General features: G+C 45.0%; 1 protein-coding gene across 3 annotated transcripts; it reads right to left on the bottom strand.

The window, feature by feature from the left end:
* Positions 1-49: 49 nt before the first annotated feature.
* pik3c2a (phosphatidylinositol-4-phosphate 3-kinase, catalytic subunit type 2 alpha) lies at positions 50-27,201 on the bottom strand. Of its 3 annotated transcripts, none has more exons than XM_067234338.1 (33): positions 27,158-27,201; positions 22,637-23,882; positions 18,025-18,125; positions 17,065-17,225; positions 13,550-13,670; positions 13,304-13,415; positions 12,748-12,827; positions 12,566-12,629; positions 12,168-12,314; positions 12,015-12,042; positions 11,662-11,902; positions 10,276-10,398; positions 9,978-10,145; positions 9,615-9,723; positions 9,292-9,434; positions 8,322-8,510; positions 7,117-7,210; positions 6,876-6,970; positions 6,618-6,798; positions 6,409-6,513; positions 5,611-5,703; positions 5,151-5,280; positions 4,917-5,053; positions 4,642-4,811; positions 4,313-4,469; positions 3,561-3,670; positions 3,086-3,293; positions 2,569-2,693; positions 2,194-2,311; positions 2,012-2,093; positions 1,790-1,899; positions 1,560-1,685; positions 50-1,464 (listed from the first exon to the last, which is right to left on the bottom strand). In XM_067234338.1, the coding sequence occupies exons 2-33, from the start codon at positions 23,792-23,794 to the stop codon at positions 1,282-1,284; spliced, it is 5,169 nt and encodes a 1,722-aa protein (XP_067090439.1). In that variant the 5' UTR covers positions 23,795-23,882; positions 27,158-27,201; the 3' UTR covers positions 50-1,281. The 3 variants fall into 3 exon arrangements, with proteins under 3 accessions (XP_067090439.1, XP_067090442.1, XP_067090440.1); XM_067234341.1 differs by having other exon boundaries at positions 22,637-23,855; positions 27,158-27,174; XM_067234339.1 differs by lacking the exon at positions 27,158-27,201 and adding an exon at positions 23,994-24,049.
* Positions 27,202-27,329: the final 128 nt, after the last annotated feature.

Below are 27,329 nucleotides of genomic sequence, written 5' to 3'. Positions count from 1 at the left end.
ATGCCTGTTTTGCAACATTATTATAAAACAGCACACAGAGACACACAAACCTTGTTCAAAAAAACATTTAATTCGCTTGAGGAAAAGTATTACAGTACACACTGATCCATTCAGGTTAAGTCACCAATTAAGAATAAATAACTGGTCAGGTTATTACGAACTCAGATTGTTTGTCTTTTTACAGTCACTAAAACAGTGGATCAAGTCACTATTCATAATGTGTGAGTGATGCATATCATTGTCCTTCTTGACATTCTCTTTAAAACCCATACAAATTCTATATTTATTTAGATTGATAGTTAGCCGAGAAGCAGTAGCACATCTCTGGAGTTCATTCCCTTTTTTGTTGACAGCTTGAGATCATGAAGTTCTCAGATCAGCTTGCTGTATCCCACAGTCACTGAACTGATTTGTAGTTATTACCAGGTAGAGTTAAGACCAGTATTAAAAGGCAACTTTGTCATATGCTATGAAATGCACAGGCAAGAGTGTAGGTGATACAAATCTCTAAAAAGTGTGCTGTGAAAAGACTCAAGTAGAATAACATTGAAAAAACTTGGTAGTGTGCACTAGTTCACCATTCTACAACACCTCATTCTGGTCCACTATCAGACTTGTACTGGAAGAACAGCTGACATCTCTTCACATAATATCAATTTTCATTTGAGTTGGGATGTCCCAAAATTCATAAACTATATTGCAATACTAAGTGGAGCAAAGATGGATGTGAGCCCAAACAAGGCTCCCTATTCAGTTCTTTTGATGGGACAGTGGTTTGCCACCATGTTTTGGCACATGATTGGGAAACTTAAGGTCAGGTATTTTTTTCTTTTCATAGGTGGTTTTCAGAACACTCACTGCTATCTCGACTTCCTGGTTTAGTAGTAAACCCAGAAGCTTTCTATGTTTCTAAGTAGAAAAGTAAAATGTAAAAAAAATTAGCCCCTTTTTAAAAAATAAACTTGTCAGTCTGTATATACTCTTCTGAAAGTAAGCCATTTTGGTCCTCTAATTTCAAAATGTACAAAACATTACAGCTCTCTGTTATAGTTTAAGAACAGAAAAATAAGTGGAGACTGTTTTACACAGAAACAACCTTGATTAGTGAAACGGACAGAGAGAGAAGGAGGGAGACTGTGAGGAGTAAGGTGAGGCTAGAAGGGAGTGGAGTTTTGAAGCTCCCCACTGGGGAAGGGGTCATCTGGCCAGATCCGTTGTCCACATACGGGTGTGCTGGGAGTGCTCAGAGACACAATAGCCGTAGATGTTCCCAAGTGGAGTCTAGAAGTAGGGGACGGCGGTCAGCTTGTACCACTTGACCGTCTCCTTGGTGAGGTCAAAGTCTTTGACTTTGAGCGTGACGCCGCCCAGGTAGCAGTTCTCTCTCAGAGACTCTGCACTGAGCACGCTCAGTTGGAGCTCCCGCAGACCCAGCGACTCCTTGCTGTAGCCGCTGTACACCAGCTGCGGAGGAGAAAGTAAGCATCAGCAACTAGCGAGACACAGACACAATCAGCACACCTACCTACTTATGTACCCACATACGTTCTCTTACTTACCATTTCATTGAAGGTGGGATTCCTTGTCTTTCTGGAGATCTTTGTCTTGCGTTTGGAAGTCTTGTGTGGGTCTGGAAGCAGGTAGGTCTTCACATAGGGGTTAGGGTCCGTTCCATCTTCAGCGACCTAGGTGAAGATGGACAGAAGAACATATCAACGTAGTAAATGGAGTGGGGTTTAATACAATCGGGTAGTGATGAGGGACTGACGACAGGGGTAGCCCTTCTCACCAGGTCTTTAATGTGCATGACCATGATGAAGAGAGTGCTGTTCCTGTAGGACACGGACAGCTTCACCTCCCCTTCCACTCTCCCTGAGGTGGGACTCAATGGTGGTGGCTCTATTGGAAAAGATACATAAAAGACTAAGATAAGTACAAGGGATGAGACAAATTAAACAAGGATTTCCCTTATAGTTTGGTGGGGATTCAAACCGATGAGCGAGTGACTTGCCTAGTGCTTTGGGCGTGGCTTCGAACCCTTCCGTTTTGTCATCTCTCGCAATGGGATGAAAGAATGTGTATATGAGGTCACACTGGAAGGGAAGAATGAGATTCAAAGTGAGATGTCAACATTGCTGAGATTTATGGCCTGTGTGTGTGTGTGAGTGTGTGTGTGTGTTAATTATTGGTCACCTGGGTGACCTCTGTGGAGCTCCTCATTAGGTTGTGGACATAGCTGTTGAGTTCCACCTTCCTCTTGGAAGCCACATCCTTGATATGAGTGCGGCCCAGCACCATCTTATTTGGGAACCTGCAAAAGACAGGGTTGGGGAGGACTTGTAACCAAGAAAGGTTGACTTTCTTAAATAAACATTACTCCTTGTTATTTCAAAGTTAAGAATTGTAATGACATTTAAGTATACTGTATGTGCAGTCAGAGTGTACATTATATTTAAATTTCCTCGAGACCAAAACAGTATTTGCCGACGTAATGGAGTATTTTGAGATTTCACTGTTGGGAGTTCCCACAGAGAACCACGACAGAGGCCATGTGAACCTGGGTCGTACCCTGGCAGCTTCCAAAGAGGGAAGAGGATGGACAGCTTGTTGTGGAGCTCCTGGAACTCGTCGAAAGTGCGGAAGACGAACTGGGGCTCACCCTGGCCCTCCCTCAAGATCCTCACCACATAGGTCTGAAGCAGGAGGACAGGAACGCAGCATGAGTGGAGAGGGCAAAGAGGCGAGGGGTGGGGGGGAAAAACCACCCCAAACATATTTGAAGCCATAAAAATCCATTAACCAGCCTCATACAGTATATTACATTTAGTCATTTAGCAGCAAATATGGGCTTATTATCTTTTCAGAACCCTGCCCTCCTGCAAGTTTGTTTACTTCCGGAATTTAATTAGGTTGTTTGGTTTTCCATATTTGAACACAGTGACATCAGTGTTATGTCTCATGAAACATAATTAACCTACAAGAATAATTGGTGATGTTTTCCACATAATAAGGACACGTTGTTAGCCTAGCTAGCCCTTGTTCTACATGTACAATTGAAAGCACAAGCTGAGGTGTGAGCACTGACGTAATGCTTGTCAGGGTTGTATCTCTTCTGAAAGGAGAAGATGCAGGCGTCACGGATGCGCCCTTCCTGCTTGAGAGTGTAGGTCTTAGGCGAGAAGGATAGTATGGGCTCGTCATTGGACGGCAGGCCAGAAAAACGCAGCTGGGCCAGGTTGTGGATGAAGAAGTTGAACTTTGTGGCCATGCTGCCCAAACTGGACTCTATCAACCTGGGGATTGGGGGAATGGAGAGAAGAAAAATGAGAGAGACAGATAGATAGGGGTAAAAAGTTGTATGGTTCAGTACCTCAGCAGTTTGGCACAGTGCAAAACACTGTCTGTTGACCAGACTTTCAAACAATATGTTGTACTTATTCTGAAAACAAGCCCTTAGCAGACTATCAAATGACAACTTTGTTGTTGTAACATGATATACTGTCTCTCTGCTTTCTTTTTTCCATAGTTTTGCTGCCCCCTGTTGGTGACTGAGGTAGTACCTGGTGAAGAAGATAGTGGCTTCGGCATCTGTGGTCTGTGGCTGAAGAGCGTCATACACGTACTTGAGGTCCTGAGAGCCTGTCAGCTCTGGTAGGCCTGACTGTGTCATCTGATATGCACAGACAGACACATTATCAACAGATACTGCATATAGGTTGATATTATCAACCTCACAGCACTTACTAGTTTATGATGTAGAACATATTTTCAGGAAATACAAACCTAGTTCGTAGCCCACCCCCATACAACAGCTATGTGTGTACTCGGAAAGTGTCTGACAGTGAAATTGGGCCATAAAACCTGAATGATTTAAGGAGCTGTACACACTGCTAGAGTAAGCTCAAGGAACCCCTCGGCATACAGAGAGGCCATTTACTATCATGGCTCAACAAAAGGACATTTCCAGGGCAACACCAAAGCATCTGCTATCCTGGTTATTTAAATGTAACTGAATAAGGGGCTTTATTGGGCCACAATCATTAGGCAGAACATGAGAACACTGTACAGCTGGATGCCAGACAGCAGTCTTTATTCAATCTCTTTTTCTTTTTTTTTTACTTCTTCCATTATGGCAGTACAACATGTTGTGTTAAAATACCACCACACAAGGAAACTCTGTGGGGTCACAGAGTGATAGGTAGGATGTAAGATAGAGAGAAAGACAGACATAGGACGAAAGACTGAGTCATAAAAGAAAATGGAGGGAAAATGGGAGAAGATGGAAGGAGGAAGGCATTGACTGGGGTCTCACCAGAGAGAGGAGGTTGAGGAAGAGGCCCGAGTGTTTCCTGATAAGATTGTAGGCCTGGGAGCACAAGTCTATGAACAGCTGGAAGCGGCTGGTAGGCCTCTCCCCCCCGTTAATGACGTACGCCATGTCTGAGGTCAGCACGAAAGGAGCGCGGTCCCTGGGAGCATGAGAACAACGGCAAGAGAAAAGGGAGGAAAAAGGTGTCACCTTGTTTCGCCAAAGCATGTAACAGTTGAAGACTTGCTCACACAACGCGCACGCACACACGCGCGCGCTCGCTCACACAACTCCCCCAACCCCACATCCATACGCGGAGACAGAAAACGCACCTCTTGAAACTGCCGAACATCTGGGCGTGTCCCAGGAACTTGCCAAAGTCGATGTGGAACATGTGGCCGGTGGATCGCAGCATGATGTTGTCGTTGTGGCGGTCGCAGATGCCCAGCACATAGGTGGCCACACAGCAGCCTGCGCAAGAGTAGATGAAGTTCTCGGACGCCTGGTGGGACCAGAGAGAAAGGGCAGGTTTGTCGTTCAGTACCATGCTCAGTCTTGCAGAGGCTGTGCTCACTGTCGTCTGGTCCTAAAGGCTTCACGCTGGCACCTTTTCGTACTCGTCCTCGGCAGGGTTGTACTTGCGGAGCCACTCGGCCAGAGGCTTGTCTTTGAAGGAGCCCGTCACGCCGTACTCCACCTGAATCTTTCTAAGCGTGTCTGATGACGGCACCAGCTCCACCATACCTGAAACACATACACAAATAAAGGAATACTTGAAGAATATAAGTCCTATATTTTGGTGTGATGTGAGTGTGTGGGTGTGAGTCAGTGTATGGGTCACCTTTGTCTTTGCCAGTGGAGATGCATTTGAAGTTGACAATGCGGAGGTCCAGTCCTTCCTGTAGCCATATACGGTCCATGATCTTTATCATCTGCAGGGCCAGCATGTCTTGTCTCAGGTCTTCTCCCACCTGATAAGACACATACAAATGATATTTGTAATTTATTAACAGCCCTCTGCTGCATTTGTCAACCGCCATGCTTAATTTGTGCCACTTGGTGGCGCAGTATAAATTAGGAGACCCAAAGCAAACCATAAACAGATGTAGGCTATGCAACCCCAATGATTATATCAATTGAGACATGACACATGATGAAAGACAGCTCCTTCAACAAAAGACTGCCACAAAAACAAATCAGATCACAAATAACCAATTGTATAACTAGTAAACTAGTTCTATCCACACACACAGTCTGTCTGGCTAAGTTCTGGGGTGTGTCTTTCCCAGACTGCCTCCCACCTTGAACATGACGTTGATCTCCTCTCCCAGGGGGTCAGCGTTCACCAGTGCCAACCTCAGGGGCACGGCGTTGGAGTTGAAGAAGGAGCAGGACTGTTTACACACGCGCGTGCGCGCACACACACACACACACACGCAGAGGGGGTGAGAGAAAGCTTGTGGTTAGTTACACAAGTCTTAGCCCTGGAGTACTGGCCTGCTTTTGAGAGACAAAGGCGGGATTCTAGTGATTGGGCCAAGAGAGCCTGATCTTGAGAGATCGGGGTCAGATCCACATACACACGCACACACAGCTGGAGGAAACATTGCGGAACTGTGCTGATGGAGCAGAATGCTCCCACAGAAAGAGACAGGAGGAAAAGTTGCAAGCCAGGACAGGGAGGAACATTTCCACATTCCTACACATTCTTCCAAGGTAAACCTGTCCAACTGTAAATGCACCAGTCCTCTAGGTGTAGGGGATTTGTACTTGACTAGACTTGGTACATCACTACAACACCTGAGGTTGTTTTAGGGAGTTTAATGGTACAATCTCTTCATACAACTTAAAATGGGGCAGAATATTTTTTATATTTTGAGTGTTTTGTAACAAAAGTCTACGATGTGGTGGGATTCCTGATTCTTACAAAGATAGAAGTTCTACACAGTCAGCTTAATTTCAGCCATCGGCCATATTAGCTTCCAGTGTAAAACCACAGTTGTGTGCAACAGTGATATGGCTTTAGTGTTCGGGCCGAGGATGAATTGTGGTCGTTTATGGTTGACTCTCAAGTGTGTGGGTTGTTGATGGAGGCCCACCTTCATGTTGAGCTCTTTGGCCACCAGGCTGGGGCTGAGGGGCAGTCTGCAACTGTTCCTCTGGAAGAACGACTGGACCCTCTCCAGACCCTCCTGGAGCACCACCTGAACACCCATTTTGATAGGTACTTCAGAAGGTGCCCACGTATGGCAAACACAATAAATACACATATATTCCTCCACCCTCTCCTCCCCACACCCCTCCGCACCTGTCGCGCTGACCCCCCAGCCTGCCGGACCTTCTCGGCCAGCGCCCCTAACAAGGTGACCAGGCTTGTCTGCTTGTTCAGCTCCTCCCTGAGCCCCGCCCCGCACAGGTTCAGCAGCGCCCCCAGCACCTGGTCGTAGCGCCGGCCGAAGGCAGGGTCTTGCACTGCGTCCCTAAGCAGCCTGGAGGAGAACCAGGAGAATTAACAAGACCAGTTCAAGCTCTGCCGTACATCAGCTTGTGAGTTACAGAGACGTACCAGTAGAGATAGTGGGCAATGTTGATGTTGCCTTGGGCCCGGGACAGCAGGAACAGCACCAGGGCGTTGTTCAAGTGACACTCAAACTTTAATGCCTGCAGACCAATAACAAGAGGTAAAAGAGGGTCCTTATAGGTGACTCAAGTTTGGGGCACCGCAGGTGAGTGTTAAGTGTGTTTCAAGGTTCTTGATGTTTCAGTCGTGATACAACCTCGGATGTGTACGTGTGTGGATTGTTTACCTGCACTAACTGAGGGAGGTAGTCGGCTAGTTCATCATCACTGCTGGACTCAATCCAACTGACCGCTACTCTCCGCACCTCAGTGTCGGCAAACCTACAGGTGAAGGAGTTAGTGACAGTGTTATGTACAGTGTGTTTGTGTGTGTGTGTGCAGGGCTCGAAATTAACGTTGTCCCGTCGTCCCGGGGAAGATGAAGAAGATGTCTGGGACAGTTCAACACAGACTGTGTCTGGGACACTGGGACAATTCAACACAGACTAGATGTCTGGGACAGTTCAACACAGACTAGATGTCTGGGACAGTTCAACACAGACTAAATGTCACAAAATGACACTTTTTTCCAACCTTTGAAAAATATCTTTCAAACCTTTAAAAACATTTCGAAACCTTTTTCAAACCTTTAGAAACGTTTTTTTCCCCTCACACATTGAAAGTAGAGGAGAGAGGAGAGGGGAGAGGATAACAGAGAAGCCTAAAACAAAGTAGAGTAAAGCAGAGCACAATAGCATTTAGTAGAGTCCTCATCAAGTACTCATCAATGATTAGAAATGTTTTTTTCTAAACATTTTTAAAACCTTTAGAAACGTTTTTACTACAACCACAACAAGAATTGGGTTAGCCCCACCATGAAACAAGCAAGAAATGTGTGTATTATATTGTGTATGTATTCACATTGAAATACACACATTGATTTGAGCCCCACAACTGTATGGATTACTTAAATAGTGTTGCAAATAACCTAGACCCATGTCAGAATGTCAAAACCACAATAATTTAAATTTTGGGACAGGTCAAGTTCAGTTTGGGACGGTTAATTTTGCACTTTGGTATGGTACTGGGACAGTGAGGAAAACCTGACATAAGGCAGTGGTGTTCCCTACATATGATCAAAACTGAGTAATGATTTACTTTTTAGAGAGTTCAATAGGTTTATGCTTGGTAAACGATGTCAAGTATAATATGGTATATTATATTGGGTACAGCCCAGAACACGTGACAACTTCCAACAGTCAATCTCTCACTGCCACTGCTAACCCTGTTCTCTCTTATACACAGCTGTGCTCTGTCCACACACCCCAACAGCCCAGGACATCTACATCATCTAGCTTCAGAACATAGTTCTATTCAAGGGCCAAATACTGACCTATGTTACGTGAGCCTGTGCACGCTCCGTGTGTGTGTGTGTGTGTGTGTTTGAACATACTTGGAGTCAAGCAGCTCCAGAGCAGAGACTGGGGTCAGGGGAGGCCAGTGGTGCAGGAGAGAGTGGATCTCTGTCATGCTGCCCCAGTCCCAGCTGGGGGCGCTAGCCAGCACCTTGGGCAGACTGGATATGTACTTCCCACAGTGGAGCCGCTGGTCCCACAGGAGCTGGCGGTCCGCTCGTGTCAACCTAGGAGCGGAGGAGGAGGAGAGGGAGGTGGAAGTAGGGGGAGGGGGAGCAGGAAAAGGAGGAAGCGGAGAGAGGAGATAGAGAGAGGTCTCATATGATAAGGCTGTTGGAATGCAACATTCAAAACAGTCCAAATACATGTACATTTAGCTCAGCTTGATGGAGTATGTTGCTTGGGAAACTATGATTGTGGATTTATCTCCCAAAATACTCAACAAACAATCAACTAATTACACTAGTAACTATGCACTTAACCTAACCAGAACCAGAGGTTATTCAACAAGACTTGAACTTGGGGTTTATTGATTGCTTGATGTCTGAAAAGCACCTAGGTCCTTTAAATAGAAGAGTGGTTGTTGACATTAAACAGAAAGTTGGATGTACTAATGTTTGTGACTGCTGGTGGTATGGTGAAGCTGATAATCTTCCACTGAACTCCACCTGTGCTTTGATAAGTAAACATCAGTGGTAGAATGTTGACCTAACTACGTCATGTTACTTTCTGTCCTGAGTCAGAGCATTGAGCAGGTTTTGGGATGAAATGCTTGACTTTCACATGGTTAATAAGGTTGCACTGCGGTTAAGATACCATTATTATTCTTTCATCGACTTGAACCACCAAAATACCATTACCGATTAAACTATACACTTCTGATACTTCTGATATCCCATCCACTACCAGGTGCCATGATAACGAGATAATCAGTGTTATTCACTTCACCTGTCGGTGGTCATAATGTTATGGTTAATCGGTGTATATGCGTGTGCTTGCGTGTCGTACCCAAAGGTCGAGGCTCGGCTGCAGAGCTTCTCAATTTTGCGCCGCAGGTCAGGGTCCAACTCCTCCATGGTGTCCAGGTCTGGACAGGGGGTCTCTGGAGGCCCCACGTACAGCACATCCACCACCGGGCTAGGAAAGTCCACCTGAGGAGGAGTGGGAAGTGGGGAAGAACCAGTAACGCTGAGAAGTAGAAACATGTTGAGGTGGGGGATATTTTACATTTACCTCTCCTACTGTAAAACTGCAAATTCCCCCAGAAATCAATAACGTGCTACTCACTCAACTCTCTAGAAAGCTCTGGCTTAGCTGTACGCAGCATCTACCTGCAGTATGATCCTCTCAGCCAGGTTCTTCCTCCTGCCTGTGCTGGCTGCAGAAGAGCTCTCTGGAGACGTCCACAGACACAGCAGCTTAGTTCCCCTCGCCAGCACACTGGAACACATGGAACACATACAAACAAAGAATGTTGAACAACATTTTGCAGACATAGCTTACATCACTTACGTTCACAAAAGGCACTAATGTGGCTTTTACGATCCACAGGCATTCACACACAGACCGACACTCTTGCGCGAGCACTTACACAGACAAACCACCAACATTTATTAAGGCTGCAGTTACGCAATTAACAGACAACTAACAGACATAAACAACACAAACACACAGTAAAATGTGGTGTCCATTACCGTCTGAAATCAAACAGAGGCATGGAGACTCTGGCCAGCAGCTCTGGACCCTTGCGCTGCTTGTTGGAGTCGGGGGAGCTGCTGGCATTCTGGTTGAGGACCCCAAACAGGGAGAGACTCAGCATGGACTCCAAGGGCAGCAAGGCCACCGCAATGGGGAAGTTGATCCTACAGGAGACGGGGGAAGAGGGAGAGTGTGGCCGGGTGAGAGGATGGCGGGAGAGATACAGGGAAGGACAAAAAGTATCGCCTGAACTCGAGGTATAGTGTGATAAAGGAGCACGTGTGGTTCTCTTACAGTTCATCCCATTTGATGTGGTAGAAGAAACTTTTGTAGGTGCCCACTTTCTTGGATTGGACTGGTTTGAACAGGTTTCTGCCATTGTGTGTGAGGGCACACATCAGGTAGTACTTCTCATAGCTGCAGGAGAAAAGAGAGATCTATTGGAGCCCATGAAACTGAATTCCAAAGCAGGTTATGTTCAGTCGAATGAGCTCTCCCTAATTGCAAAGATTCAAATGCAATATGAGAGAAAGGACGTGGAAATGATGACAATGTCATTCGAAAAGATTTCACATTGATCAATACCAGCTGTTTGTATGGCACGCAGACGGAAATAAGTGCCGACAGTGACACACTGTCAACATAACTTCCAGTCAGTGTGATAGCCTGAAACCCCAAACAGAGGACAGCACTGAAACCATGAGTCGGTGGACGATTACAGCCAGGCAGTATTTTTGGAAGCCAGTCTGGTTGTTGATTGAGGAACTGTTTTGGGAATTGCGAGAGACAAAATATTTTTTCGGAAGCTCTCTTTTTGGTACGGAAAACGTTCCGGTTGGCAAAAATAGCTCTTGGCTGAAGCCCCCGCTTGGCAGGATCATAGGAAATAGTCTGTCAGTAACCAGTTCCTTGCTGGGTTCTTTAAGGGTCTACTAGGTCGACCATAAAATAACCATGAGTTCTGTCATGCACCTCGGATGGGTACAAGACTGCGTCACTCCCCGGTCTCCCTTATGGGGCGAACGGTGTTCTGCGAGTGGAAACATTGGCAAGCTGATACTGCAGACACAGGAGATGATGTCTGTGGGTGGAAGTTGATACCGTGAAGGACGCGAGGAACAACACTGGAGACGCTCAAAAGGTTCAAGACAGTGGTGGAGAATCAGTGATTTGAGGAGTTGATGTCTACTTTCACCTCCCTCTAAATAAAGACTCCATCCTTTAAAACCGAATCCCTTTAACGTGTACTACAACCATACTAGAATCAATAGCAATAAAGTGTCAGAGTTCAAGGATGATACAGAAACAATTCAGGACCTACCACTAAAAAGGAGGTCACTTTTAAAAAGTTGTGGTCTAAACAAAGAGCTGACTGGATGAAATCTGGCAGAGTAACCTGACAGATAGCATAGACTGATACTCCAGTATTCTGGAACATTTCAGAACGGAGCTTTGTAAACTGCATATATAATGATAGCTAATTTGTACTACCTTTCCTTTTTGGACCACAAAGAATATATTGAAATGTCGAGAGAAGTGGGAGTAATGGGTAAAGTGGTCAACTCTAACAAATACAATTGAAAGATTCATTAGGCAATTGTCGTTTAGCTAACAATACTACCATGCCAGAGCAGTGTGTGTGTGTGTGTGGGGGGGGGGGGGGGGGCACTAGATGCTCACCTGCTGACCCAGTTGGTGGGTATGCCATGCATGGCGAACAGCGTGAACTGCAGGTGGTCCGTGGTTCCCGACGCCTCCTTACTGCTCCGCTCTTCTGCTTGCTCCTTTCCCTCAGTGTTCTGGGTGGAGGAGGAGCTCACGGAGGAGGAGGGAGGGCAGAAGGAGCGCAGGTAGAGATTGGAGACGTCGTAGACGGCCTCGGTCAGCATGGCCATGCTCTCTTCTATGGGACTGACGTGACCTGTAGGGGGGGGGGGGGGTTAAAGTAAACCAATACATTTCAAAAAGACAGTGGGTCTGTATGTGTGAGCGTGCAATAGGTGTCGTATTTAAATAGTTCTTGTAGCAACTACCATTTGCAGAACCGCTTGTGGAGCCAGTCTGCAAGAGGGACATAAACAATTGTTCCATGAATCAGATCACTTCCCTTGGCAACTTTGATGAAAGGAAAAAAAGGAAATGTTGTTTCAAATTGAGTGAGACACAAAGAGAGCCATGTTATCCACCTCAGGAGAGCGAGTCCTGGGGAGGTTGACCGAGCGCTTGACTCTCTTGGCGGCCTCGGTGATGGCCTGGGTCTCCACCTCATCCAGGGCACTGCACAGGTTCTTCACCGTCTGCACCACCCTCTCCACGGTCTTATACTGAGTACTCTGAGGGGCACAGGGAGGCGTTTGAGTGTGTGTCTGTTTAAAGCACATTACCCTTTAAAAAAATAATCTGATTCCAGATTGTGTTAGAGGATGGAACAATGCCAGGCATTATGCACATGTGTCATTATTACAGAGCATTTCTTCCAAGACTCTCAAGGTTTGCTACTATGTGTGAACCAAAACCCAACCACCGGCACACATCTTAATGGTCTGGGATAATGCATCAAAGAGAACTGAGCTCCAAAACTTACCTCGTTCTGCAGACAGATGTTAACTTGATTGTGATAGCCTTCCAGATAGTCAGACAGACCTTGTCTGGAGAAGAGAGAGGAATTAAGAACATCAAGTTAAATCTAACCAATGAAGGCCGTCCCAACGACCACATTGGGTTCCAAAAAATTGGGGTTCTAGGAGCAGGGAGACGTGTTCCTACCTGGTGACGTTCTCCTTAAAGGGCCTCTCCACCTGGCTCAGGTACTTCTCCAGGTCCACAGCCGAGCTGTCGTCCTCCGCCTGGGTGTACAGAACACCAATGAGGTACTCTATGAGTCTGGTGTAGTATGATTGGGGTGAGGTATGTGTGGTCTATACTGTGGATGGTAAATGCTCTAACTAGGCCATGTCCGTATCCCAGTGGCATATAACTGTAACATTTCCCTATATTGTGTGCAGCAGCAGTAATGCTTCCATTCAAAATGCCCCAGAATGCACAAACAAGGTTTATTCCAGTAGACAGCTACCGGAATTACATCAATTACCGTTTACATCACTGTAGCCATGTTGGTCTACTGTAATTAAAGCATTAAATTTACCCCATGAAATATGATTACTTATTGACCCAGGTGTGTAGGACAAAATGGACAACTTCTCATCCAACAAATCCATACTATTGCTACTCAGAACATAAGATAATACCGTTTTGTAGGAATGGCTGTAAAATCTGTATTTCAACTAAATGAAGGATGTGTGTGTGTGATGGGGGGTGTTACCGTGCGTGCCAGGTCCCTTCTCATGGTGCTCCGGGAGAGCAGCTGCAGCTTGATCTCAGTCTCCCACTTTCTGCAGTTCTGGACGTACTCGTGACAGCCCAGGCTGTGCTTACTGTAGGGAACAACAGGGCACCAGGGCTTATCGAAAACATGAAGGTGCCAAGATCTGTGACTGTGTTCTACTGAATAGAAGTGGGTATTGGTGGTGGTGGTGCTATGCAGCATGTGTATGTGTCTTGAACTTACTTTTGCATGGCCTCCTCCTGGCCACAGACCTTGAGAACGTAGGTTCCTATGTCCACCTGGCTGAGGTCATCGTGGACCCAACACAGGGCCTGCATGATGAGCAGCTCCACCGGAGAACTCACTGGGGAAAGGGTGGAGGGACGGGTGGGGTTGTATAGGGATAGAAACGTGTTAAATCAAGCCAGCAGGCACACATACTGTACACACATAATTGCCCTTCCATACGGATTTGTGGCATGTGTCACAATGACACTTTCACAATTAAATGTTTTATTGTTATGCATCCACTAGCAATCCCTTTTCATAGTGATTAAAACTTTCACTCAGAACGCCTTCTCATAAGGACTTGTTTAATATATTTTTATCATCTGTCATGTTCCAGTTACAGTTCTGGACTACACACAAATGCGTAGGGAATGTCGAGGATGACTAAATCTTTGTTAAATTCCTATACTGCGATAGAGACAAGAACACAACCACATGCCCAGATGTCAATTCAGCCTGAATTAGATTTACTGGATGTTTTTCATGGGGCTAAAAAGAGGGTATAAATTGGTCAATTAAAACTTATCAGGCCAGACACAGAATAAAACAGCTCAACTTGCCACAGAGCAACTAAACAAGTCATCTCATACTGATTTAATGTGGAAGAACTGAAATTTAGCTTTTTATTCTTTGCGTCATGAGATGAGGACATCAGAAACTTTATACTTTGGTTAAGACCTCTTATATTACAACATTTATTTTCTAGATAATTACCATAATCACATTAAAATGGTTCACTACCAGATTTTATGGGGAATCTTGACCAAGGGTAGTAGAATATTGTTTTGAGGATAGGGGAAATGTTTAGATATTTATGTAAATGTGAAACATTTCCTGTTAAGGCAATATTTGGCAATGATTGAAACCTGACACAAAACAGACTGTTTTGCAGGGGTCCTTGGCGGGGGCCCAACACACACACACACACTTTCTCTAAAAGAGACCACCCCAAAATTCAGTAATAACAATCTCACAACTCACAGTGGAATGGACATTTATACTTGGTGCTAAGAGACATGGATGTAACCCCACACCTAAAAAGCTGTACATGTAGGCAAGTGTGTTTTTAACCTGGTTTTGACCCTGGCCCATTAGTAGGTGCTGTATACAACATGATAGGATGACCTTTTTAAGGATGCGAGCCCCCCCCCCCCCAAAAAAAAGAACAAATTCACACAAGGAACAGGAATGTTCTTAGGGTTCCGTCACACACAATCACACTGACACAGACAAAGACACACAAACAGTCGGGAATTCTGGACTCTAAGTCTAAAAGCATAATGTCTACGAGTCGAATATTGGACTACATCTAGCAAAACAATGAGGCTAGGCAACATAGTACTGGAATACCGGTCAATGAGTGACACCGATACAAGGCTCACGTCCAACCAGCTGCCAGAAAGGTGCATGGTTCGGGCCGACCCTGGCAGGGTAAAGCAGAGCCCTCAGGTGTTATTGTTGAAATAGGAACAACAAAGGAGGAACGGGAAGTATTTACTTGCACAATTTCAATGCTTGTAAACCATTTCTGCTTTGCTGCTGCATGTCTATCAAGGGATCATCAGGACAGGGAGAGAAGGTGAAAACAAGAGACTTAGCAAAAAAAAATCAAGCAGGAAAAAGACACACAAAAGGGAAGACAAATTAAGAACATATTCAAGACTGATTTTTGTTTCATTTGATAGCAGAGGCCTTCCCAACTTAGTAGGTCCCTGCCCGGGTCCTCCTCCATCACTCCCACAGATACTTCCTGATGCCTGCTGCAAATAACCAGGATCTCCTCTCACTCCACACCAAGGTATGCTAGGAATCAGCTACCTCAAATTTGTGGCCCATTATGACAGGAAAAACTAGCAAAGAGCGAAAAAGAAAGGGAGGGAGGGAGAAAAGGGAGAGCAGGATATGGAAGTGTTGTCTTGCTTCCCTCTCTCTCTCTCTCTATGTGTGTACCCTCTCTATCTCTCTCTCTCTCTGCCCCTTTATGTGTACCCCTCTCTCTGCACCCCTCGCTCTCTCTTCCCTGGTCTTAAATGAAGCCAGCGGCTTTCTGGCCTGGCTGTTAAGCAAGTCTGAGAGTAGATTAGTGTTGGCCGCCTGGAAGTGCATTCCCGTGTAATTTTTTTCCACACGTCACTGAGAGGAAGCAGAAACGCCGGTGGATGTGGGCCTGAGCGAGGCAGGGTGACATATTACAGGAGAGAGGGAAACGGAAATTGAATGAACAACACAAAAAGAGACCATCAGAGTAAGAGAGAGTGAACTTCAATCTGGCCTTTCTCTCTCTCTCGTTCCATTTTTTGAGGAGAACTGAGGTTCATTGTTCCTGTGTGCAGATATACGACCTTGGCTTCTCCATTGTGGCCAATCTGGAGATCTAAACACAACAATCTAGGTCAGCAGAGCTGGGTAGAGACAAAGAAGTGAACCTAGACACTGCAGGTCACACAAGCCTGACTGCAGAGGAAAGTGGAGTGGAGAGTGACATTATTAATAAAAAGATGTGCGTATCTCTCAGTAAAAATGTACCTTGGCTTGACAAGAAAGTAGTATTTAAACCACTTTTTAATACTGTACGTATATTTATTTCATGTTTGAAATGGAAGAAATACAATGACTTTAAAAAGCATTACTGTGCTAGCATGACCACAGTCCCACAGCTAGAGCCCTATGCAGGATTTTTAGGACCCAAAATGAGTGGCAGGGAAAAGCCATCTGAAGTTGGTCACAGTTTGGAAAATTGCACACAAAATTTTGGTTGAGATAAGCTACAAGAACAGAGACTTAAGTCCAGAAGCCAGTAAAAAAAAAACGTGGTCACAAGGGGATGGGTGGACCAGAGGCCAAGAAAAAACATGGTCACAAACGGGAGGGTAGAGCCAGGGTCAGACAGACTGGCATTGGAGGGGCAACCCATGGAGGCGGGGCTTTGAGCCAGGGGTCAGCCAATAACAGTGTCCCCAGGGAGATTTCTGTGCAGAATTGGCCAATGGGGGACAAAAAACAGAGGACCTCTTTGCCCAAAACCACACACCCAGGGTTGGGGCACAACCTTCTTTTGTGAAGAGGGAACGTGGCATTCTTCCCACACCAACAAAAAAAAAAAAAAAAAAGGAAGAGGAGGGGGGGGGGGGGGGCAGGCAATTCAGATATGTGTTCCCCTGTCTCTTATCTGCAATCTCAACCAGTCTCAGAGGGGAAATGCCTGTCGTTTTTTCAAGGAAGTTAACGCTTGTCAATGGAGCGAGCCCAGACTCTCTGTACAAATGAAATGTACGAGATTGTGGTTAGGACCAGGCTAATATGTTGGTGGTGCCTGTAAAACATACACTTATATCCAGGAGGCTTGCCATTTTGATTCTTTAAGAGATGCTGGATAACGAAGGAGGGTTAGTAAGAACGTAGCACAACGTTCTCACGCGCACGCACAACATCCACATCCACCCGCACACACACTCCCACCCGGTCCTTACCGTCGCAGGTGAAGGTGACAGGCTCCTGGGAGTCGGAGATCTCGATGCAGACCTTGACGCTGCAGCCGTTGTCTCCGCCCCCATCTCTCTGGGGGATGACGGCGCTCAGCACGTACCCTGGGTTTGTCACCGGGTCGTCGTGAGGGAACCTGGACCTAAGTCTGGGAAGCAGCAACAGTACTGTCAGTTTGGACTCGATCCATATCAACCAACAGGCAGAATTCCTTTACATACAAGTTTAGAACTGAGAAGATGGGACAGGTTTAAGCAAATGACTCTTTGTCCAACTAAACAGAGGGCATTGCTTAGGCCTGTCAAGTCTCCTCAGATCTTAGTCACATGGGGTTAAGGTTTTGTCAGTCTGCTTACGTCGTCATGTTTTCCCTCTTTGTCATTTCCGTGACTAGAATATCTGGTAATACGAGATAATTACAGTAATTACTATCGAAAATGATTACATCATAAGCAGTAGTAAACGAATCCTATAATATAATCCTATAATTATCCAGGCATTTCCTTATGGGTTCCAATGTTCCACTATCATCCAAACATTTAGTTTTCTTTTGGAATACACTCAATCAGCCAATGCCTCTATGACTAAATAATAGATATTCAGAGTCAAATGAAATGACAGATGGTAAGCCCTCTCTCTTCCATGCTTTATCAGAGTTTCTAGGTTATTAGTAGTCATGCTCTGTGAGGTTAAATACTTTAGCATGCCAGAGTGTGACAGATAGGGTGGATCTGAGGCTCTCTGTCGCGGTTTATCATGCTATCCTGTCGGGGATAGATTCCCAGATTCCTCTAACAGCTTTATCATGCTCCACCCAAAGGGACAAAGCACAGACAGGGAACAACTCAACAGGCCATTTCAACATGTATGACTGTGCACAAACAACCGTATAGTTACAGACGCACTCATGATACTGTCGTATCACACATATGTACACACACTCTTACATTGCTACGTCTTCACAGAAGGCTACAACTTCAAGGTTTTGGGATTCCTTTTCTTCCAGGGCGGTGCACTTGGTGAGTACTTTGTCACTTCCCTTATTGTGCTGGAAAACAATTGAGAAATGGTGAGCAGGCATGAACAGATCAGAGCAACAGGTCACACAAAACATTCTCAAAGAAGAATTTCAGAAGTTGTCCAGAACATCCTTGATATTTAAAGTCAACATTTTACATGCGGAATGAGATTAATTAAGTTTTTGTTTTCCTACTTAAAGTTTGAATGGCTGAAGTGTTATGTTCTCAAGATGCATGCAAAAATGTGCTTTTTTATATAAAGACCTTAGAGCCATAACTCCTGCTAAGTGAATAAACATGTCAGTAAGGGCAAAGACTAGGGCCGATGTAACTCACACACCGGCACACTAGGACATGCCCCTGGGAACTGTGGATTCCTGGAGGCAGTGCACAAGCTGCCAGGAACTGACAGGAACACCTCACATTCTTCTAGGGTCTGACTACTGGGTCTAACAACGTGTTTCCTGTCCAATAGGAAATGACAAGTAAAAGTCCACTTCCTGATTCACACCGGGTCTGCAAAACTGCTCATTCATCCATTGGAACACAGCAACATCACTCAAAAGATAGATTTTGATTAGAATCTGTGGGAAACGGAGGGAAAAATGTCTGGTATGTTCTTATAAAAAGTCCGTCTACAAGTCCACAAAAGAAGTTTGTTATCTTCCATGTGATATCAGAAAAGCATCAGCTACTAGTGTCACAGTTCACAGATTTTCAGTCATTCAAACGTACACCAAGTCATTGAACCTTGACCTGGTACCTTGTGACTTCTGAGCTATGTTTGTATGAAAAATCATATATTTCTGGGCATTTTAATGTGTCATCTGAATTTGGAGCTGTCAACAATTTTAGATCATGGAGATGTATTTATGGGGGATAAACAGGTTTTGGCCTCGTAACATTAACAGATCCAAATCTACCAATCAGCATGCAGAACAGGCTTGGCCAGAAGAAAGCTCACTCTCCGATAAACCACCTGCATAACGCAACACAATGTCTTGGCAGGGTGAGACATCGAGCGTATTAGCTGTGTTTGTGTTCAATTCTTGATGCTTGCTTTTGAAGAAACAATGAGGCGCTAATCCAAGAGAAAGATTGCTGACACGCACGCAGTCCTAAAAGCAGTTTCACACACGCACAGTCACAGATTCAGCACACACACACACAGTCCACAAGTCCAGACACCGGGCTGTACAGTTGGACAGTCCAGCCTTTGTTTCGTGTCCTGGGTCCTGACTGGTCCTTATTGGGCTAGAGTGTCACTGGTCCCTGAAGGGACGGGGCTGGCCCATGTGACCGGCTCACACACACCAACTAAATCATTCATCCTCTCTGCTTCCATTTTATCAGCCTACTGTTCCGACTCTGATCTTTTCTTTAAAAGAGTCTCTGTCCATCACTGAGTTGGTCGCTAATGTCTCCCCGTACTGCACTGAAGTCAAAATTTGAAACCTATTCAAAGTTTCTCAATGATTTTGTGCATCACTTTACTTGAGTGTGTGCCCTTTTGACTAGATCTTGGCGATTATGCAGTATTAAGATTTAAGTTTGCTCTGATACCAGCTGGGACTAATGACTGAAAAATGTAACCCCCATGCAATCCCCACTTCCTATTTACAAACAAGAAGTTATTATTTCTCTACAGATTATAACTTCCACCAGGAACTTTGAACATTGTTATGAAGGTTTGTGGAACATTCTAGGTCTGGGAGGCCTCTAGATAAGAAATATCTAGGACTTCAAACAGTCAAGTCACATGCTCTCTACAGGACACTGCAAGTTATGGCCACTCCTCTTCCCGTCTTCCCACAATACCCTTTCAGTTTGTTGTGACTAAACGTGGCAAGCGGCGAGACAAACACAGCTGTTTTAACAGGTGAGTCACTGAGTTTGCACAAGCACTGCATCGCCTATGTACCCGCCTCTGCCACTTTGCAGCTTCCCTCTCATAAAAAGCACGGTCGGACACGTGGTTATAATTACGCCTTATAATTATCAGATGATTGCACTTAATGACCGTGATTTTCTGAAGTCTGCAGAGGTGTGAAAAGCTTGTTGAATTGTTGGAATGTGGAAAAGGTTGTCTCCAGCTCGGAGATCTCAGCTCTTTATGTGTGTGTGTTGAATATATTGTGTGTGTGTGTGTGTGTGTAGGCTATATATAATATTATAGCCTATATATAATAATAGAAACTGTATACACACATACACCTTTCACATGGGCCTACATATGCTCATTTTAATACACTGACTCCCTGCCCAAAGACTGTGCAAAAATGTAGGCCATCTACAACAGGCATGCATAATGCCTGGCTGCACACAAAGACACATATGTGTGCAAAACAGTGACAATGCATGCACGATGACAGGGCATAAAAATGTGACGATTTCTGAGAAGCGGTCCTCACTGCAGAGCAGATGGTGCTGTCCCTGGAGTCTGGGTCTAAGCCCGCTCCATGCTGGGTACTGGGTAGCCCTTTCAGCTTTTTGACGCAGACTGCTTGGGGAGTTGGCCTGACAAAATGTTGTGCTGTGAGGCATGACTGCTGGAGCAGAAAATGTTGTTTGTTTGACTATGATTATTTACAGGCCAACCGTGGTATTAGCTTGCGTAGGTAGTCACGCTTGACAGAACTGGACAGGAACATAGAGGAAAGAGGAAGAGAAAAGTTCCCTGAAAAAAAGCAGAGGTATTTCAAAGTTCAAGATCATTTGTTTGGGTTTTATACAAAGGCTCAAATCCACCCTCTTTCGAAAACCCAATGCCAAGTGTTGGCAACAGTGGGTTTACTTACATCCGACCACTGAACATTCAGACTGTTAATCTCTGGGGTAGTGACAAAAACAAACAGCACTCTGGCTTGAGTGGTGTGGGTGGCACCGGATAGTGTCGATACGCTAGGGCTAGATGACATAAGGCAGGGACTAGGAGTGTCTGATGTCGGAGTCTGTACAGTAACTCTACACCGGCTTTGGGCCCTGCTGGTTACGGGTGCTGGTTGGCCCGCTCACACATACACACACGCATAAGCCAGGCCTACGTGAGAACCATGTTGTCATGGCAACGTGAGTGGTGGCGCTGAGCCAGTCTGGGGCTTGTTAGATGAGTTGCTGGGGGGCACCAGGGAGTTGCATGGGCTTGCTCCTGCTTATACCAACCCTGCTCCTGGCAATCGGTCTGTTCAACTGGCAGGCAGGAAGCAGGCAGATAGTGTAGACAAAATAAACACGCTGCTAAAAACCAGTTTGAGAATAGACTTACACTACTTACACATCTGCGATGTGTAGTGTATCTCCCTAGGCAGATTATATGCAACACAGTAGCCAGACCAGAACACACACAACAGTCAGCCATCTGTGCACAAAGATGACGCTTTTCCAGTCTTATAGGTACACAGGTATTTTAAGAGCCATTTGATACACATCGACGGTAGACACACATACCACAAACCAAGCGGTGACTACAAAGAATCCTGCTATAACCCTTTTGGTCTAGCGCAGCATTCAGCACTCCTCTTTCCACATCCCCAGGGCTTCCTAACGCGCACATAAATAACTGTGCGTTATTTAATGATGAAGACGTGAATCATCTAACTCCTCATCCTTCAGTCTGATTTGTGATGATACTGCATGGCCTTAATTAAGCCTGTGCTAGCTTAAAATGTAGAAACTCCTCTTTAAATCTTTAAAGGTGGAGAAACTGAAATGGACTGATCTGTCCCCGTGTTTTTCTGAGCCAAGGCTGATTGTTGTTTTGCTTCCTATTCAAGATTGTAGACAAACCGATGGTGTAAAAACCTCGTCTTGTGCATTCAAAATATTTTCAGCCTTCTGTGAGAAAAGGCTACATGGATTCTGGTCTGACACGAAGCTACATGATGAGACAGGCAGGATTTCTGCAATGTCACATGAACACCCAATTACTAAAAGAGCAGCAGGTTCAAGATTTGTTCACCCATTCTGAGGAAACTTATAGCATAGCCCTCAGGGCACATTAAAGAAATTGCAACAGTACATGACAAAGAAAGAGATGTCATGGCTGTATAGAGTCATGGCTGTATAGAGTCATGGCTGCATAGAGTCATGGCTGCATAGAGTCATGGCTGCATAGAGTCATGGCTGCATAGAGTTATTGTGCATTACATTAAGATACTGTAGTTTCCGATAAACTCTGCTCAGTACAGATGGATGCTTGGAGGCAACATGACAGTAATGGTATTCTGTGCCCTATCACAAATACAAGAAGGATGAGAACTCTTTAGTGAGAGTAACTTCTGTATCTTTTGCATCTGTCTTCTTCAAAGATAAAGCATTTCATAATTTAACACTAAGGTACGTTTTTATTGGGATCAGTACATATTTTATTACTATTGTATATGGTTTTATTGCACAAGAACAACCATAACTAGTGGTTTGGGCTATACTGACTCAGATGTGATGGTTAGGGTTAAGTTTTGCGTTCTGTGTCAGGACGTTTGTAAAACAAACGTTAGGAGAACTGTTTGATAAAGACATAGTGACCAATGATGTACAGTACCTGATTGTGTGGCTTGTGCTGGGATGACGTCCCTGGGATGTTGAGCGAGTGGCTCCTGGTGACGGCGGCCCCTGTCGATGCCCTCCGAGGCTGAGCGCGTGCCATGAGCTGCCCTTTCACCTCAGTGGGGGGGCTGCTGTTACCTACATTCTCAGGCTCATCGAGCAGCACCGCATCCCAGGGGTCACTAGCGGGCCCTCCCACTTTTGTCACTGCACCCGCTGAGGCCTGGAGAGTTTCCTCACTCTCGGCCCTGCGCTTGTTGAGGGGGTCAAGATCCAGCCACTCAAATCGGTTGGTGCTCGGTAGATCGGTAGGTGGCGGGGGCGGGTTGGGTGCGAGGGAAACAGTGTTGGCGGGTGCCGAATCCAGGTCTGTGCTGGCCGACCTCCCGTTCTTCAAGTATTCCGAAGTGCTGGCGATCTTGTCAAAGAGTTTGGCCATCTCTGGTGTGACCGTGGGCTGCTGGAAGACCAAGGGCGCTGCCGCCTGGAGGGGAGCAAAGCCCATGAAGGAGGACTGCTGGACACTGATGTTGATGAAGGGAGGCATCGCCGGGGAGAAGCCATTCTGGAAGGAGCAAGAAGGCTTGGGGAAAGGAGCAGAGGGGAAGATGGGACCTTGTGGGTGGGACGGGGAGGACACGTTGGAGCTGGAAGGTGTGGAAAGCACGGGTGTCCATTGGCTGCTCTGGAAGGGGGAGGGGTTACAGACGTGCCCCCCCGGAAAGGAAGCGCTGAGGTTGAAGCCTAGCAGTGAGGAGGGGCGGGATGCCTTGCTGTTGGCCCCAAAGGTGTCGTCCAGAAGGAGCTTCTCCAGCTCCTCATTGGTCAGTTTGTTCACATCAATGTCATGGAACTTGTCCTTCTCTGCCCTCTTTTTAAACTCTGACTCTGGGAAGAAGATGAGGTCCTTCTCTGGTCTGCTGCTGGGAGGAGTGGGTCTGGGAGCAGCAGCAGCGGAAAGAGATTTAGTGGACGAGGGTTTGGTGGATGCCGAGGAGGAAGAAGATGTTGCTGCTGGTAGTGTGTGTCTCTTCTCCCGCTGCAGTCTTGCTAAGGCCTCCGTCTCCATGCGAAGGGCTTCCTCCTTATCCACAACCCCCTTCGGTTGGGGTACGTCCAGCTTAATCCCATTACCACTGGATATCTGGGCCATGGTGTCAGCTTGAGGATGCCATGTACCTGGAGCTTGAAGGTCTGCGTTGGTTGTCAAGAGGCTGTACAGGAGGACCAGAATCAAACACCTGGGAGAAGATAGAAAAAGACTTCAGGTCAAAACTAAAACTGATGTAAAATCCAATAGTCTGCAGAAGAAGCAAAGGAAAAGAGAAAAGAAAAGAAAAGATGGTAGTCACCTGTGAGACGTGAGGTGCAGAAGTGAGAAGGACAGACGTACGGTGGAAAAGAGGAAATTATGCCAGATTTACCTCTTTCCTTATTCTACAGGGAAAGGGAAAATGGGATTGGGCCTACATCAAATGATCTGTATGCAGAAAACACAACAGCTCCTTAAACTCACTTGACTTACATTTTGGCTAATATTACGGCCAATTTTAAAGCTTGCCCAACACACATCCTGAGGTATCAACATCCATCAACAACAGATGGGAGAAATTGAAGGCTGTTTGAGTCACGCTGCCTCAAGAATTCATGACACCCCTATTTACAAAATGCCCCGTCATGGGTAAAGGCGAGTTCTTAAAACGCCTGTTAAAGTTTAGTGTTCCTGAATTGCACAGGGATTGTCACATGGGTTGCAGTAGCCCACAACTATTCACTATTCAGTACCAGCTATCCAGTATGAGCTTTCCAGTATGATCACAGTCAGTGTAGTGTAGTTCCTGGGACTTATTGATCAAGTTATTGATTGATAATTGGTCTGCTCACGCCTGTCAGTGGTATTAGAGTTAGAGCCGTAAATAAGGGCAACTAACTAGGTCTAACTCTATGCAATGTTCGGTGGTTAACACAGCAGCCAATAGGTTTCCTCAAAAGTTAGGTTGATGACAATCCAGTAGATGGAGATCTGTTATTTTCTGTGCTGCTGTCATTACTGGAAAAACCAATCGCCCACTACAGATGTGGAGCGAACAAGATCTGATGCCATCAGCTCTCACAAGTCTAGTTACTTCCACGTTGACAGAAAGAGCTCAATCATTCCAATAACTGTATTTGTCCTTCCAACTAGACTGAACCTAATTCAAAGGGGTCTTTCAGTGTAAAGAAATCATCCAGTATGGTCCTAGTAAAAGATATACTCATCAGACCAACACCAATCATTGCAGGATAATGCAAATTATCTACAGGCTTGTATGTAGGCCTACCCACTTCAAGATCCTCAAATAACTTATTGTTTTGTGTTTTCCAACTATTATCTGTAGCCAGTCACACAGAGTCTGACCTCCTTTTCTAAGGCTTCGCCAGTCTCTCCTGAGCTTCCCCTCCTATTGTGGGGACAAAGACTGGCTGTGCCTGGGCTCAAGCTAGCCTAGTGCTTTTGTGCGCTGAGGAATTTGGAGTGTAAGTCAGCCAGACGGGGTTCTCTGTTAGCATTGCGGGTGCTGCAACCAAAGCATGTCTTATCAGCTGTGCTAATATCGGAACCTAGGGAAACTGGAACTCTAGATATTGGCAGAGGCTTAGCTCAAACGTGTCAACTCAAAATACAGACACGCTTTGATAGGTTTTGAACAATCTTTAGGGAGGAGGTCAGATTGGTAGCTATGCTAGTTTGCTCTATATTCATTCCTCTTATGGGTTATGGTGTTCAATATTGTTAAATGTGATCAACACAATCCAAGTAGGTAAGCATTGTTGACAAATGTCCACTGACAACCTAGGTTTTCACAAGAAAAAGTCAACTTAACCCTCTGAACAAAAAGGTCCTGCCCTCAAGACAGGCATGTTTTAAAAGTCCATATAAGGCAATACAATTGTTTTTATAAAGTCAACTTAGAGAAAATAAAAATGAATATTTTGTCCTCAGCAATCTGATTCTGTCCCCAAAAGAATGTTAGTTTCCCCTTCTTTAAGTATGTAGAAGACAGATAATAGGCTACTTGACTGTAAATCCCAAGTGGAAATGTAAGCTGGACTGGAATAATTTAAGGATGGTTCAAGCAAATGGGATGTTGAGTTCTCAGAGACCATTTGTTCACTCAAATTAACTTGGACTACTGTCTTTTTCCCATGAATGATTTCCTAAATGAAACCACATTTAGGTGTATATCATGTACCAATATGCAACATTAACAAGCCACTGGACATCTGTTCAAAGTACAAAACAACATGTTTAAGACTGGAATAAGTAACCAGATCATGTGTGCTTTGAATGGATGCACCTTGAGCAGTAGTGGCAGCTGCCAATCAAGTCAGTACATCAATATAATTTTACCCATGCAGATTTTAACCCAGGAATATTTACCTGGCCATTTAAACAGATTACCCAAACAAATGCAGTGCAGATAGATTCAAGCAAAACCAAAACCACACACAGGCCTACATACACTGATCCAATACCCAAAAGCAACTATATCCACACACATCTACTGTCTACACATTTTCAAAAGACTGCATTTTTATTGAGTGTGCAAAAGAGAAACTCGCTTGTTAAGAAAGTTAGAGGGACACATTACCTGGTTCTTCAGTTGGTCAATACACGTTGGCTACTCGATGTGCAGTGGCATGCCTTCTAACGAAATAGCATTTTAATGACCCCTATCATTCTCGGACAGGCGTCAAAATACACAAACAATCTACAAGTATGCCTACTTCATAGTCAGAAATGAGCCATACGCCACACTTTCATCATAACAGCAAAATGGCATAAAAAATACGAATTTCAATTTAACTGTTATGCTGCCCAGTCAGAAAATATTATTACATTAAAATTATTCCTAGCTTCCTTCAATCCTTAGTGCTGTTCACCAGACTCAAATTTCCCTTAAATAGCCTGTACAGTAGGGTACTTTAACAGTCAAAAATAAAATATTCCCTCAAACCAATGAATGTACCAAAATGACAGTTAACGTGTGCTGTCAAGTCAAAATTCCTCATTTCCTATTCACAAAATAGTAAGAAAAATGTTTAGGCACAAAGAACCAGCTAGCTAGTTGGATTTATGGAAGTTAATGGAACCAAGCAACTTGTAATCACTATGAAGGGAACGCAGAACTGTCACAGGAACACTTTACTAGCCTTATAGACAAAGTATGGCATGCGAAAACAAATAGGTTAATTCGACGTGGGTACAACGTGCATACATTCTGAGCTACTAGCCATCAAAATGTGTCTCTTGTCATACTTAGTCGTTCGAACTTTGCACAACAACACAGATTCAATTATTTAAAACACAGACACAGACCTGCCAAGTTGACAAAGTGAAACTCAAGAAGGAAAAAACTATTTTGACGCTTAATCAAGGCCTAAATGACCAGGACATATATCAGATTTCTAATGTTAAAGGTATTTCTAAACTTTTACATATGACTATCTGAAATTAACACATTTAATTTCATACCTTTTAGCGGTACGATAGTTGTAGCCATTTTCCTTCAGCAGCAATTTTTGTCCCTTAACTTGCGCAGACACAACGTCAGATCCTGTTGAGGTAGAACGTTTGTTATTTTGGCAAGGGGAAAATTGTGAAACAGCGTCACCATGTGTTTAAAAGTGTTACCATAATAACTGTT

The sequence above is a fragment of the Osmerus mordax genome, chromosome 4, assembly GCF_038355195.1.
Source record: "Osmerus mordax isolate fOsmMor3 chromosome 4, fOsmMor3.pri, whole genome shotgun sequence".
NCBI classification, from domain to species: Eukaryota; Metazoa; Chordata; class Actinopteri; order Osmeriformes; family Osmeridae; genus Osmerus; species Osmerus mordax.
The sequence above is the reverse complement of the archived record's forward strand: the minus strand, read 5'-3'. Positions and strand labels throughout refer to the sequence as shown.

Bases quoted from the DNA above. Each gene is read 5' to 3' on its own strand.
- pik3c2a (XM_067234338.1), bottom strand. From the start codon at position 23,794: ATGGCCCAGATATCCAGTGGTAATGGGATTAAGCTGGACGTACCCCAA. The intron at 6,971-7,116 runs GTAAACAATCCA...ATTGGTCTGCAG, and splicing joins ACCTCCCTCAGTTAGTGCAG to GCATTAAAGTTTGAGTGTCA. The intron at 6,799-6,875 runs GTACGTCTCTGT...GTTCTCCTCCAG, and splicing joins ATTGCCCACTATCTCTACTG to GCTGCTTAGGGACGCAGTGC.